The sequence below is a fragment of the Poecilia mexicana genome, unplaced genomic scaffold, assembly GCF_051168715.1.
Source record: "Poecilia mexicana isolate PSO_F unplaced genomic scaffold, ASM5116871v1 scaffold_5, whole genome shotgun sequence".
Taxonomy (NCBI): Eukaryota; Metazoa; Chordata; class Actinopteri; order Cyprinodontiformes; family Poeciliidae; genus Poecilia; species Poecilia mexicana.
Genome location: NW_028263374.1, coordinates 12,316,415 through 12,330,429, shown reverse-complemented (window position 1 = coordinate 12,330,429; position 14,015 = coordinate 12,316,415). Strand labels below are relative to the sequence as shown.

General features: G+C 39.6%; 1 protein-coding gene across 1 annotated transcript; it reads left to right on the top strand.

Moving 5' to 3' along the window:
• The first annotated feature begins 9,043 nt into the window (after positions 1–9,043).
• Positions 9,044–10,922, top strand: gpr25 (G protein-coupled receptor 25). Its single transcript, XM_015004205.2, has one exon. It carries the CDS (start codon positions 9,083–9,085, stop codon positions 10,247–10,249), a length of 1,167 nt encoding a protein of 388 aa, XP_014859691.2. The 5' UTR covers positions 9,044–9,082; the 3' UTR covers positions 10,250–10,922.
• The last annotated feature ends 3,093 nt before the right edge of the window (positions 10,923–14,015 follow it).

Here is a 14,015-nt window from a genome sequence, read left to right as displayed (position 1 = left end):
TCTTCTTCTTCTTCTTCTTCTTCTTCTTCTTCTTCTTCTTCTCAAAAAACAATTCTTCTCCAAAATCAACATGCTGGACATGCGCCTGCCCTCTGCCCATGTAGAAGCGCATGTTTTCATGGTCAGCTCGCATGCAAATGCATGTTCCCACTGATTGCCTCCCGTTGCTGAGGGTGAGGGTCCGGCCTTCTGCTCTGTGAGCGGCTGAGCCGTGTGGCGAGCCCCGTGTCACAAAACACTGCAAACAGGTTCTCACGCATGATAATGAAAAACCAGATCCAAATCTGAAGGACATGTCTCTGAGGGCCTCGTGCACCGTCATTATCCTCGCGTTTAAGGAAGGAAGTGAAGCTAGTTTATCACGATCACAACTCTAACTTGTGAAAAAGGAAGAAGAAAAAAGAAAAGCACATTAACTGACCTGAGAAGGAGCCAGGCCACTCTCTTCTTTCCCAGGAGATCCTGTCCTCCATTTTGTGGACACAGCTGAGACTGTCCTCTGGCTGGAGTCACCCGGGGAACGGATCACCTTCCTCCTAATCTGCTGGGCAGCAGATGCTCTCCTGCAACTTTGGAGCTAAAGATCGATGAGATCTCCTTTCTTACAGTTAGTTACAACTCAGCCTTTCTTCTGTTTTTTTGTTTTTTTTTGTGCGTGTGCGTGTGTGTGTGTGTGTGTGTGCGTATGTGTGAGCGTGTGCGTGTGTGTCTTTACAACAACAGCTAGGGTGTTTTGGCCCCATACTGAGAAGATCATTTACTGTTAAATGACATTCAACTTGGCCCGCTGAGGCAACCATCTGCTAGCAAAGCCTTTCCCCTGGGTGACGCAGTCGCTGCAGTAAGACAAGTGTATCTGTCAACCAACTGGTGCCTTCGTGAGCTGCTACAAATGTCCATAATCTCCACATCATTATCTTTCAGAACGAGAATGAGAAGCTGCCACTATCTATTAGTGAAAACATCAACTATCTCCAAGCAGACCTTTGATTTATAATTTCTTCATGACGCCAATTCAGAAATCTTTACATACAGCAGCTGCAGCAAAGGCTGAAACAAATGGTAGCTTTAACTACGGGGAATAAAATGTTCACATCATGAACTGGTGTTTATGTAAAGTAATAGTAACCAGCTGCAACAACCTACATTTACGGTAAAATGTTGCGACATTTTACCGTAAATGTCACAACATTTACGGTAAAAAAATAAAAAAAAACTCTGGAGGATGTTAGAAGCTCTTGCGGTTTTTCCAAATAACATTTTTCGTTTTCTTACGCCACATGTGTCTGTGACGAGTTGCTGCAACCAGAGAGTGGCAGCAGCTTGGTCATATTTCAAAACCTGTGTTTTGTTTGTTTGTGGCAGATCTAACAGGAACAGAAGACATTTCATGACTATCCTCAGCTTCCACAAAACAAACAAACAAAAAACATGATACAAAGGTTAAATTTCAAATACAAGAGAGATAGAAAAGAAATCATACAACAAACATTTGAAGCAAGAACCGCGTGCAAACATTTGAATTTAATTTACGTCTATTCATTCATTTCTAATATTTTGTAATATTTGGTTAAATGTTCCTTAAGTTGTAGAGAAATCTCAGTCTTTCCCACCAACAAGCTTCTGGCATGAAATGCTTCCTGATTGTTTTGTTGTTTTTTATTGCTTCATGTTCGGAGGTTGATGTTAGCTGCTTTATCGTTTCTTGGATCTGCATTTAGGACTTTGGGCTTTTGGAGCAAACCAGCTGTATTTGAGGTGAAGTTGGAGACGGTTGCTGCACCGACTCTGTGCGGAAGCTGAGCTCAATGGAGGCACAAAATCAAAACCAAATCCAGAGACTATCAGGAGGAGGCAGCATCATGCTGAGGGGCTGCTCACTGGTAGCGTTTCTAGTGCGATGAATAAGTGAAATAATGACTGATAGGCTGTTAACATTTGGATAAAAATCTGTAATCCAGCAGGACAAAACTGGTTTTGGAGTAAATAAAGCAGAATGAATGAATTAACAATGAGTTTATTTTATTTCAATCATATTATTGTAACCAATATAACAGCCCAGTAAACTCTGCTGAAAAAGTCCTTGCATCCCCAGACATTTGATATTTACAACTTTTCTATTTCGGTAGATGAATTATAATCTTGTTTTCCACTACCTGAGAAACTTTTAAAATATGTGCAACACTACAGAAAACGGAGACTTTAAGTAAATAAAAGGACAAGAGATACAAGTTAGAATTAAGTAACAGAGTTCATCAGATATCTGGTGCCACATCTGAAAGTGGATGATGATTTCTTTTTATTTTCTTTCTTTCTCTCTTGGCGTGTGGATATGACTTCACAGAAAACACACATCCTCTCTTTCTGGTTTGGCCTTGTGCCTACTAAATGCTCTGAGATGTCAAGATAAGCCGCTATTGATTGAGACGTGTTTTGACTCAAGCAGTTCTGTCTGTTTCAAGTCCGGTTCAGTCTTGCGGGTATGGAAAAGAGAGCAAAGAGTGTTTCTCAGTTTCTGTCGGCTCCAAAAATTTCTACATTCAGATTTTAAGGGTAATTTCTAACTAGTAAAATAAATAAGGCTCTGTGGAAAACTTTGATGCAAAAAGACGCGATAATATAAAAACCCATCAACACACAGCCAGATTACAATCGAATAAAACAAATGTAACTTCTTCATGTAGTGAATTAAATAGGTCAGGATGCCACATGTCAGTCAGGTGTGCGACATTTACATTTTTCTGCTCGACACAAGCAAACGACATTTTAGGTTGTGATTTCTTGTAATTTCCTGCCGTGTGAGCAAATTCCCCTCATTTCCTGTACTCTTTAGCCACACTATGTACCTATCTACTGCAAATATTTTTTTGGCTGATGCTGTCTTGCATTTAAAATGACTGCCTGATTGAAGGAGACTTGTCTGCATGCTTGAATAAATCGGACAAATAGACTTTTTGCTCTATCGATTTCAGTAAATCTGAGGTTTTTCATGCAGGATGTGATGAAAAAGTCGGTATGACTGTGTTGAGCTTACGGTCATGTCTTTATTTCCCATCATGCTTGTGGACTTTGTGTGGAAGAGGCTTGATTGAGATGCTTTTCTGAAGGTCACTTTCCAGAGATTTCTTCCTGCAAGACAAATAAGAAGAAGTCAAGTTCTCAGAGTTTGTCTTGGAAATATTTTTGCATTTCTTTTGCCTTTGGAATATGAAACTCATGTTCACTGTGTCTGTCAAAGCTTTTACTTTAATGTGGATGACTGTCTTATAGTTTGTTTGTTTTTCTCTGATCTTGTACAAGACACTTGGCAGAGATTTCCACCTTTAACCGTTCTTGGTGAAATTCATTTCTCCACAATGCACAGATTTGTCTGTCTCACAGAAAACCCATACTGCTGCCACAGATCATACAAATGTCAAGTTCAACATCATAATTCCCTGATTTGTTCTGCTATAGCTTAAAGTGGGTGGGAGGTATTTTATAAAATCGACTTTTTTGAGCTTTATATCATGTAATAATGTCAATCCTTCATCAAAACCATACCTGGAGATTTGCTTTGACTCATTCATGCGTGTTTGAAAAGTCCTTCAGTTTTCTGTAGCAGCCATTTGCAGACGCCTTCATACGGTGTGATGCAAAGTCAAACTTCTTTTACGTTGTTTTTGACATATATAAGATTTTTATCACAACTAAAGGTAACATAGTTACTTGAAAATACTGATTTTTAATGTTGACTTTCTGTTAGCTTAGCTTACTTTAGCTGATGCTAGTTTCTCATTCAATTTTCTTCAGATATGAAGCTGTAAGATTTTTTCTGTATTTACTTTTTGCTTTTTTCATTATACTAAGATATGTATTTAAATCAACCTTTCCCTTTCAAAAGTTATATTCCATTTTAATTAGCATTTTATTTAATTATTCAAGTTAATTTGTAATATTTTAGGCAATTGTTTTTTGTCATCTTTTTGTAATTATTTGCAGATGAGGAATTAGCAAAGTTATTTACATACAATCTCAGTAGAAGTGTCCTAAAGTAGAGGTTACTGAACCTCCATGTTTAATGAATTTACAAGATTAATTTTGATCATTTAAATACTCCTGTCTTCTAAATAAATAGTTTCTAAACCAGTCGATGCTGCAGCGTTGCAACATATCAATTAGAAAGTCATGGTTATCGGTGACAACAGCAAACTGCAGTTGCCTTCGCATCATGTAGGAAGTCTTAAGTGGACTATAGTGAATAAAGCTCCATGAGCTGCATTTAAAACATCTCCATGCTAAGCATTTCTTGGTGATGTTATTCCTTCAAAGGTGCAAAGTAACACCTGGATGTGATGTTGCCAGTGTGAGTAAAAACCGGGGTTTTGTTCAGCAGTAGTTCATGCCTCCTGCAATGGCCGGTGTGGGTCATTCACCCCACGTAATGAAGACAAATGAGGGTCAAACACCTGGGAGCTGTTGTGACACGGCCGCTACTATTTCTTGCTTCTTATGCATTAGGCAGGAATCACACGGTGTAATGTTTTTTTTTTTTCTTTTCTCCACCCATCCCATTAAATTCTGTGTAATCCATTTTACTTGAACGGTTCTTGCTTTCACTTAGTTTGTGTCTAAATGAAGCAGAACTTTTCACTTTGACGCTTTAGGGAAAAAATCTTTTCTTCACAGCTGTAACGAACTCTGAACAAAGGGCAAGTGGCGGGTAAACACCTCCAACCACCAGAGATGAAACAGAACGGAGAGCGCATCATGTGCAGTTTTATTTGTGTCAGCTCAACTTTTGATTCGTTTAGCCTCATTAAACAAGACATGCTTCAGAGCCACTCGGTGGGGTCATTTTCTTCATCTTTGCACATAATGAGTGTAAAACAGTTTGTGCTTTGGTGGGCGGATGGCGAATAGAAGGCCACGTAAACATATTTCTACGTTGCAACCACAAATTTCAGTGTATTTCGTTGAAATTTTATGAGTACACTTGAGCATCTTTACTGGAGATTTACTGGAGAACAAACAGCATCACGACGAAAAGGTTGAGCAGCGTTTAGTTACAAAACATCATCTGAGCTCGTCTTGGGGTTTTATTTAACTGATAGTTTAGAAATGGAAAGAGTTTGGCACCACTGGAAACCTGCACGGCCGTTCTCTTAACATGACGGGCTGAGCAAGGAGAGCGTTAACCTGCGAAACAACCAGCAAACCTGTGGCACCTCTGAAGTCTGCTGATAGTGAAATTATCAGTTTGTTCACGCTTAAACTCGGATCATTATAGAAAAAAGCTATAGCTGAATTACATTTAATGCAAAGTTGTACTAAAACTTCCATTAAAAGTGCATTAAAAGTGTCAATTTTGCACTAAAGATGTCATTATTTACCGAATGACACTTCATGAGAACAGTCATAAACATTCATAAAGACTCCTTCATGTTCATAACAGGTGTTATGTCATGTTTATTACAGTGTTGTGCCAGTCTTATGCACACCTCTTCAAGTAAAGTGTTACCCAAAGCATACGAGCGAGAATTGCCCATTTAAAGTCCGGATTAAACCCAACAGAGAACAGAAAATAGTTGAACATAGCTATTCACAGAAACTCTCCATCCAGTCTGGATCAACTTGAGCTTCTCTTTGCAAACAGAATGGGCAGAAATATATTCCTATATAATAACATATATCTCTAGAAGTTCAAATCCTAAAATAAAAACTACAAAAACAAAGGAAACTGCAACAAAAAGTTCCACAAAAAGTAAAATACTGGTCCGCGGAGGCTGACCACAAATGCAAACCAAACTTTAGAGTTTTTTGAAAACCTTGTATAACTTAATTTCCACTTCTCAGATACACACCACTCATATTAGTACATCACTTAAAATCCAAATTGTGCAAAGTCCAAGGGAAGTGAATACTTTTGCGAGGCACGGTATGCGTTTAAAATGCAAACCCGCTCTTCATTTGCTCAAAAAATAATAAAAAAACAAATCAACGCGAGAGTAAAATCATCTTTAGGAGATCCTCCTCCAAACAGAAAGAGTATCCATGGGAATTTTGGCACATTGGGAAGGCCTTCCTCCCTTCCTCCCCCCTTGCTCCTGGCCACCTTCCCTGCTGCACCCGTGCACCAATGCAATTGTTTATTTTCTCCCATTGAGGCTGCTCCATTCACCGGCTCTCACATTTACTCTGCTCAACTGGAGTGAGACAGCACTTATTCGAGGAGAGGAATGCAGCGTTCCACTGACAGAGCAGCAAGAATGCCGCAGAAATAATGAAACCTTTTCGGGTAGAAAGTACAGCTGAGGGCAAACCTGGTCAAGCCGAACAATGACGGGCCTGGCAGGACTTTCTGCCGTGATGAGTATATCCGCACATCACCTTGACACTTCAAAGCCGAGGAGTGTTTAAATAACGCGCAGTGAGGATCCCATGGGGAGGTGGAGGTCATTCATTTCAAGTGCTTTCCTCCTCAGAACAATAAGCTGCTCTCTTGTAAGACGTGCTCTGTCCCCCGACCTCACTCTCCCCAACCGCAGTAAAGCAACAACAAGCAGCAGCACAAAGGTCATCTCTCTTGAGCTCTGCCTTGCTTTGGAGAGCTCACCTAGCTCCTTTGTTAGCGAGCACAGGTGCAGCGGCTTCCTCTGCTCCGTCTCTGCCAGAAACCTTCAACCAAACACGGCCGAACGGGTTCGGTGTGAGGCGGGGAGTTACATGATCACTCACACCACCACCAGTCATGTCGGTTTTGACGGGCAATGCCAGGCGACTCATACAGAAACTGCACTTAGGTTTCTGTTCTTTTAATCACAAGCGGTGTTTTGTAACGCAATTTTTTTTTTTATGATGACGCATGTTGCTTTGTCACGGAGTTAAATGTGTTTACAAGATTTTGTGATATTACGAGACCAAAACTGCTGACTACACGCTGAGCTGTGGCAAGCAATGACGGCGTGCGTATCCAGAACTGATGGGAAAACTTGCAAGAACTTTAGGTTTTAAACCCGGAGGGTTCAAATAAAATTCGTCAGGCGTTTAGGTTTGAAAAATTGTTTTGCTCATGGTTTATCTGAGCTGCGAGACGAACAAGTCGAATTAACATAAGAGGCTCACACCTGCACTGGTGAGATTATTTAGAGTTACATATTTGAGCAAATGCAAAATGCAAACAGTGAAACTCCTTGTATATCATCGTTGAGATGGAGACATGGTTTGGCATCTAGAAGAAAAATTAAAACACAATTAAAATACAAATTAAAACACCACCAATAACCACTAAAAACAACAACAACTTCATAAACCTGGAACTAATAAAAGCATTTTTCATATTGACAATTGCACTCTTTAAGGCAGTCAGCTCAAATCAGACGATTAGATGCTGCTTTTATTAAATCCTAACTAAAATAATGGTGAAATGAGATTAACAAACAATGTTCGGCATTGTAAAGCCACTTGTTTTTGAACGGTCATTGACCTTTACTCGTGCACATCTGAATCCGGTAACTTGCAAAAGTGCTAATACAGCTTGTCATGATTTCTTACACATGTCGTCATGCTGTAACCACAGAATTCAACATCATTAGTGACAAACCAACACCTAGGAAATAAAATAAAATGTTTTTTCATATATTTTCTCAGATAAACTTCTGAAACTGTGGCATGCAACCCCAAGCCGTGTTTCTACTTTCTACCAGCGTTGTACCTCTAAACACTGACATTTCTGCCCTTTCTGCCTTGCAAAACAGCTCAAAGTTGGTCAGAATGGTTAGATAGGATCTATGAAAAACATTTTTCAAGTCCTACAGCAGATTTTACGCTCTTAACACATGACTTATGCATCGATCTGAACCAAAGAGTCATTTTGTACGTCTGCTTGTATGTTTATGGTTTTTGTCCTGCTGGAAAGTGAATCTCCTCCTCAGTTTCAAGTCTTCAAACAGAACAAAATATTTATTAATAAGGTGGCTTCTGAAGGCAGTTGAGTTTATTTCGGGATGAAAATAAATTAAACATTTTTTGTGGGTTGCAGCTTTAATGAGTCAAAATGTGAAAAAGCTCGAGGGACATGAATATCTGTAAAGAGCCAGTAGAGCTGAGATTGATCCCTTATTACTAATTACACAATATTAAAATAAATAGGTTGATCATTTAAAACATGAGTTCAGCTGCTTTAAGAATGTCTCACAGTTCTTTATTTATATTTAAACAACACAATGACTTTTATGAAACCAACAACTCAACCTCGTTCTGCTGCCTCAAAGCTTTGTCATGAAACTGAACTCCCTGCAGCAGAAGCAGCTTAGTTAAAAAACGAAAACATGTAGCGCTGATGACATTTCATCCGCAGCCAGCCTGTCGGGTTTAACTAGGACATCTGTGGAAGTGCATTTTCACTTCACAGTTTTAGTGGATTATCGAACAGCATTTTCAGGTGAACAAGTTACATGCAACTTGTTCCCCCGCAAAGTGTCGACATGTTGCTTATAAATAATGCAAACTTTTGTCTTACAAATGGTTCCAAAAAATGAATGTTAAGATTTTGCCACAGTGATTTTAAAGGTTTGAATGTATTAGAGTGAAGAAGAGTTTAAAAGCAAACAGAAGTAAAGCTTATCTGCCCCCTACTGGTCAGATAGATGCAGGAGACATCAAACTGGAAACGTTAGTGGGCAGATATTAAGATATTTTTAAGTGAAATGATGGCAAGCCACCTGACCACAGACTTGTTGACAGTCCACAGGCGCATGGACGTCCGAGGAGACATGTTTTGAGGACATTCTCAAAAATGTACATGAAAAAAAAAATAGTTTGTTTTTCTTTTAAGACAAAACATTTGTCATAGCTTCCTCATGGTCTGTCAGTGATGCTTCTCAAGTTCCAAACTACATGTTTGCACTTTCAGTGCATTGTATTTTCATTTACATGAGAAAAGGGTATAAGGGGAAGTCAAGTCAGACAGATAAAGGAAGACGGTTGTGGCGCTATGAGAGGAAGAGAACTGAAATAGGATCTTGGTTTTTTTTCTCTCTCTGTGGTTTGTACTCGTAATATCGAGTGGCAGTGTGTTCAGAGGGTTAGATCAGTCTCCTCGATGCAGAGCACAACCTCTCCATCACCTCTCAGCATGGGGGACGAAGATTACAGTTATTATAGCTATGAGAATGAGTCTAACTTTACTGACAATGAGACCTATGACCTTAGCGGTGGCTTCTCAGACCTGCCCGGCTCCCACATTTTCCTTCCCACCATGTATTACCTGATATTCTTCACTGGATTCTGGGGCAACATCTTTGTGATCGTGGTGGTGGGGAGCAAAGGCAAAAGAGCGGGTCGCCTGGTGGACATCTTCGTCTTGAACCTGGCCATGGCTGACCTGGTCTTCGTCCTCACGCTGCCTCTGTGGGCCATCTCTTCCAGCCAGACGAACGGCTGGGACTTTGGGTTTGCCAGCGAGTTCCTGTGCAAGCTGAGCAGCTACATCATCTCTGTCAACCGCTTCTCCAACATCTTCTTTCTCACCTGCATGAGCATTGACCGCTACCTGGCAATAGTGAAGATGATGGATTCCAGGTACCTCAGGAGTAGTAAGTGCATTCGCATCACTTGTGCTGCCCTCTGGATCATCTCTGGCATCCTTGGCATTCCCTCTCTGATCTACCGAAAAGTGGCGCCATCTGTAAACGGTCAGTCTTGCCAGGAAGATGAGAAGTTGGCGATCCTGATCGGCATGAATCTGGGCATGGTGTTCCTCACGTTCATCTTCCCGGTGCTGATCATCATGGTCTGCTACGGAACCATCATCATGCACCTCAACAGGCACTGCGCCGCTGCTGGGAACGCCCGAGCCGAGGGTCGCCGCAGACACTCACTGAAGATGGTCCTCTGCATCATCGTGGCGTTCGTGGCGTCCTGGCTGCCCTACAACACCTTCAAGTCCATCAAAATCATTTCCTATCTCTCAGAAGGCGAACTGAGACATAAAGCATGGCTGCACAACGGATTCCTCGTCTCCTCCTGCCTGGCTTTTCTCAATAGCTGCGTGAACTCGGCCATCTACTTCTTCTTGGACCACCACTTCAGGCGACGGGCGAAGTTCCTGTTCCAGAGCTGCGTCGGGAAGACAAAGATGCTGCAGAGCTTCAACTCCTCTGCTTCTATCACCAACCCCGGCACTTCTGAGACCTATGCGACAAATGGTGGGCGAACGCAGATTCAGATGTCCCTGCAGGAGGAGAGCAAGTCATTCATTACCTTCTGAAAGTCCAGAAGAGGTGACGGCATTGTTTTATACTTCAGTTAAAATCTATCAGACAATCACACGCAATTTTATTCATTTTTTTGTAAAATTTTAGTCTGCTAATTTTCTCCTGCAGAGCCCTGATGTATTACGATAGAACATTAAATAACTCATCTTTTTTTTTGTTTGTTTCTGAAATATTTGTTTTATGTTTAATTGTACAATTGTTTTTTTTTTCTTTTCTTTTCTTTTTTTGTCTTCCTCTTCTAAGAAAATGCTGTTAATACTGCTTATGCTGGATGGTAGTGCATAACTTGGCTGCTTATTTTTTGCATGTTGCATTATTATTTTAGCATTAACCTAACAATAGTCAAACATAACAGTAGTTTTGACTTATTAGCATTTTTATGTTTTTTTGTAAAACTTTCAACTTTTGTACTTTTCTGATTCATCTTTTGTTGTAAAACTGCGAGGATGTTTTTTGAAGTTTTTTTTTTTTTAATGCGGGAAATAAATGTGTCAGAAAAAAACCTGTTTTTTACAATTAGCTGCAAGTTTTTCCAGATAAACACTTTTTATTAAATTGCAGTGAAACTGACAAAGCTCCAGTAATCCATAGTTTACATATGTTAACTACATTTGATGAATGGTTTGATTTGTATTTTTTTTAAATAAAATCTAATTTTGTCATACATATTTTTACTGCTGCAGTACTGCTCATCCACTTCTTCTTAAGCTTAAACAAATCTATCAGCTGCTGTTTAAACATGATTTGAAAATAATAGAAATTGACACATTGTAAACATATATAATGAGCTTTGTAGTGACAATAAATCTCAAGTTTTAATTATACAAGAAAGACTTTCACACAACCTTGCGATTTAACGTGCTTTCAAACACTCGGCGGTCCTGACAGTCAAAGCACACGATACGTAAAACCATCAAAGTGGAAACATCTGGTTTCATATCGCATGAAAGCTACAAATCAGGTCATATTTCTTTGCTAGTTATTTAATCATCATAAACCGATAACGACAATATCCAAATTATTCTATTTTATTTTTTTAATTTAATTCCCTTTTGCAGATTTGCACGCATGTAATTCGGATTAACTCTAGATGCATTACAGAGAAGTCTGTTTGAGAAATCAACTCAGACACTTTTCTCACAGGTGTCTTTCTGCAGTTTCTATGAAGAAATAGTCATTTTAATCAAATGCCAAGAGACCACAAAGTACTGTTGCGACTCAAGCTGTGGATACCTGCTCAATTTCAAAATGTGTGCTTCAAAACAAGAAGTGCACTGTAGTTTTCTGAGCTTACTTCATTTTTCACATTTAAAAAACAACAAAAAAAAAGAGATAGAAAACCACAGGGTCTGAGAGCGTTGACCGCTTTCTGGGTTTCTTTTTTTTTTTTTAGTTTTCACATGACATGCTCACTGTGTGAACTGTGTGCACAGTGCGACCTGTATTGTTTTCTGTCTTCTTCAAAACCCAGAGTGCACAGAAAGGACAGTTAAACGCAGGGTTTTCCTTTGTTAAAAGTCTGTTCAAGACATTAAAGATTTCCTGCCTTCGCATAGCAGAAAATGTGCCAAAAACAAACAAAAAGGAGTGATTAAAAGTTAAAAAAATAAAGGGAAAACACAAGAAAGAAAGGCACAAAGTTGACAAGACAGTGGGAGAGCAAATGCAGACAATCACAACAGGAAACAACAGGTCTCAGTTCGTTTTTTTTTTTTTTGTGCTTCTTGGTGTTGTTGTTTTGAAAGCTGAAGAGTAAAATACTAACAAAGATAATATCAAATGTCATCGTCAAATAGTAGCCTACTGATTCACAAGAAAATATAAATTTTCCTAAGAAATCTGAATTTAAATCTAATTCCATAATCCATGCTTAATATTTATTCTACACCTTTACATTTAAATCCACAGTCTCTTGCACTCCCACATGGTTGCTTTTTGTCCCCATATAAAGAGTCAACTAAAATCATTCACACCTCTTCAGTTTTCTCACGTTTTGCACAGACTTAGTCAAAAATAGATTTACATAGGTTCCCCATTGGTGTGGTGAAAACACCTGTTTTACAAAGATATGTTTTCTGAGGTGAGAACATATCACCTCAGATATGTTCTCAGAGGTGATATGTGCATTACAGGTCCGGGTGCACCCCTTGTGCACCTGTAATGCACAAGGGGTGCATTACAGGTGCACCCCTTGTCCGGGGTTTTCAATGTGCAGGTGTATAAATATGGTTTAGTTATGGACTTATAAAATACAAGACTTCAAATGGGGGAAAAAAATTATGCCCAACTCGTTTTTGAAGGGGCCTGTATTTTGATCGGCTTTAATGTGTGAGTTTCATGCCTCTGTTGTTGATCACTTCGAATGTAGTTACTTTGTTTATTGTGAATGCCGTTACAGTTCTGTGCTTTTATTTTGTCAACGTTCTTTATGAGGTATCCATGGTAACAGTACAGCAGTTCTACCTGGGAAGGTTAACCGCAATGAAGGAAAAGCTTAACAGCAAAGCAGGAGAACGCATAAAAAGCCACTTAAATTTACCTTTGGTCAGTAAGAGAACAAGGTAATGGCGATTGAAGTTTAATTATTTTAATTCTGTGATTGCTTAATTAATGATTAATGAAATGAATTTTAGCGAACTATGTCACGAATGATGAAAACGATTGTAATTTTTTTTTTTTTATCTTACCGTGGTTGACGAGAAATAGGGATGGCTTTAATAAATCATCAATCATCTCATCATCAGCGTTCACACTGCAGCCTGAAGTGACCCAATTCCGTTTTTTTTTTGTGTGTGTTTGTTTGTTTTGTTTTGTTTTGTTTTTTTGTTTGCCTTAATGCGACCTGTTTCTGATATTTTCATGATAGTCTGAACACAGGTCGGATTTTTTTCGAATCCGACCCAGACCACGATATCCGATACCCACCTCCAGGGCGCGTTCGTCCAAATGAACGTCATTGATACTCGACAAACGTCACTATTCTGCGTCCTGATAAGCCCAAACGAGAAGAAAAGCTGTAATGGACTGTAATGGTGATTAGGTTGTTACTGTACTGGCTCCGCTGGACAACAACTTTAAAATCGTAAGCTATGTTCCACCGTTAGCATCCATGTTTACTTCCGCAAGCACTGAGCTCTGCTTCTTCTTCATGACGGCTGGCAAAACACTGAGCACGCTCTCTATTTGTGATATTGCGCCCTCTACTGCGCATGCGGGACACTTTCAGGTCGCTTGCAGTTCACACTGGAGAACACATACAGGTTGGAATTAGGTCACTTGAAGCTGCAGTGTGAACATAGCCTAAGTTGACTGAATGCTAACTACATTCAGTTGGCCCTTACAGATATAATTTAAAAAATGCAGAAACAGTTGTTAAATACAGAGAACGACAACTCAAAATAGTTTTTCCACCAACGTAAAGGTGCCCCCCCTCTAGCGCAGAATAGCCACTTCTTTTGCACCATTGTTTCGGTGGGAAATGAATTATTGCCTAAGCAATCTCTCTTTATCTAGCTGCTGCCATCTTACCCTGTATGCAGACTGGTCATCCACATCATGCCACAGATAAAGATGCTTCATTGTAGGGTAGGGTCGGAGTTGGCCAGTTCATGACCAGAGGGTTGTTTTTTTTTTTGTTTTTTTGTTCGTTTGTTTTTTTTTTTTCTCTCCAGGTCTGATTCAATAAGTTCAGGCCAAGAATGACTAGTTTGGTTTCTACAGACTATAATTTTCTTGCTCATTCTAATTAGGCTCCTTTCA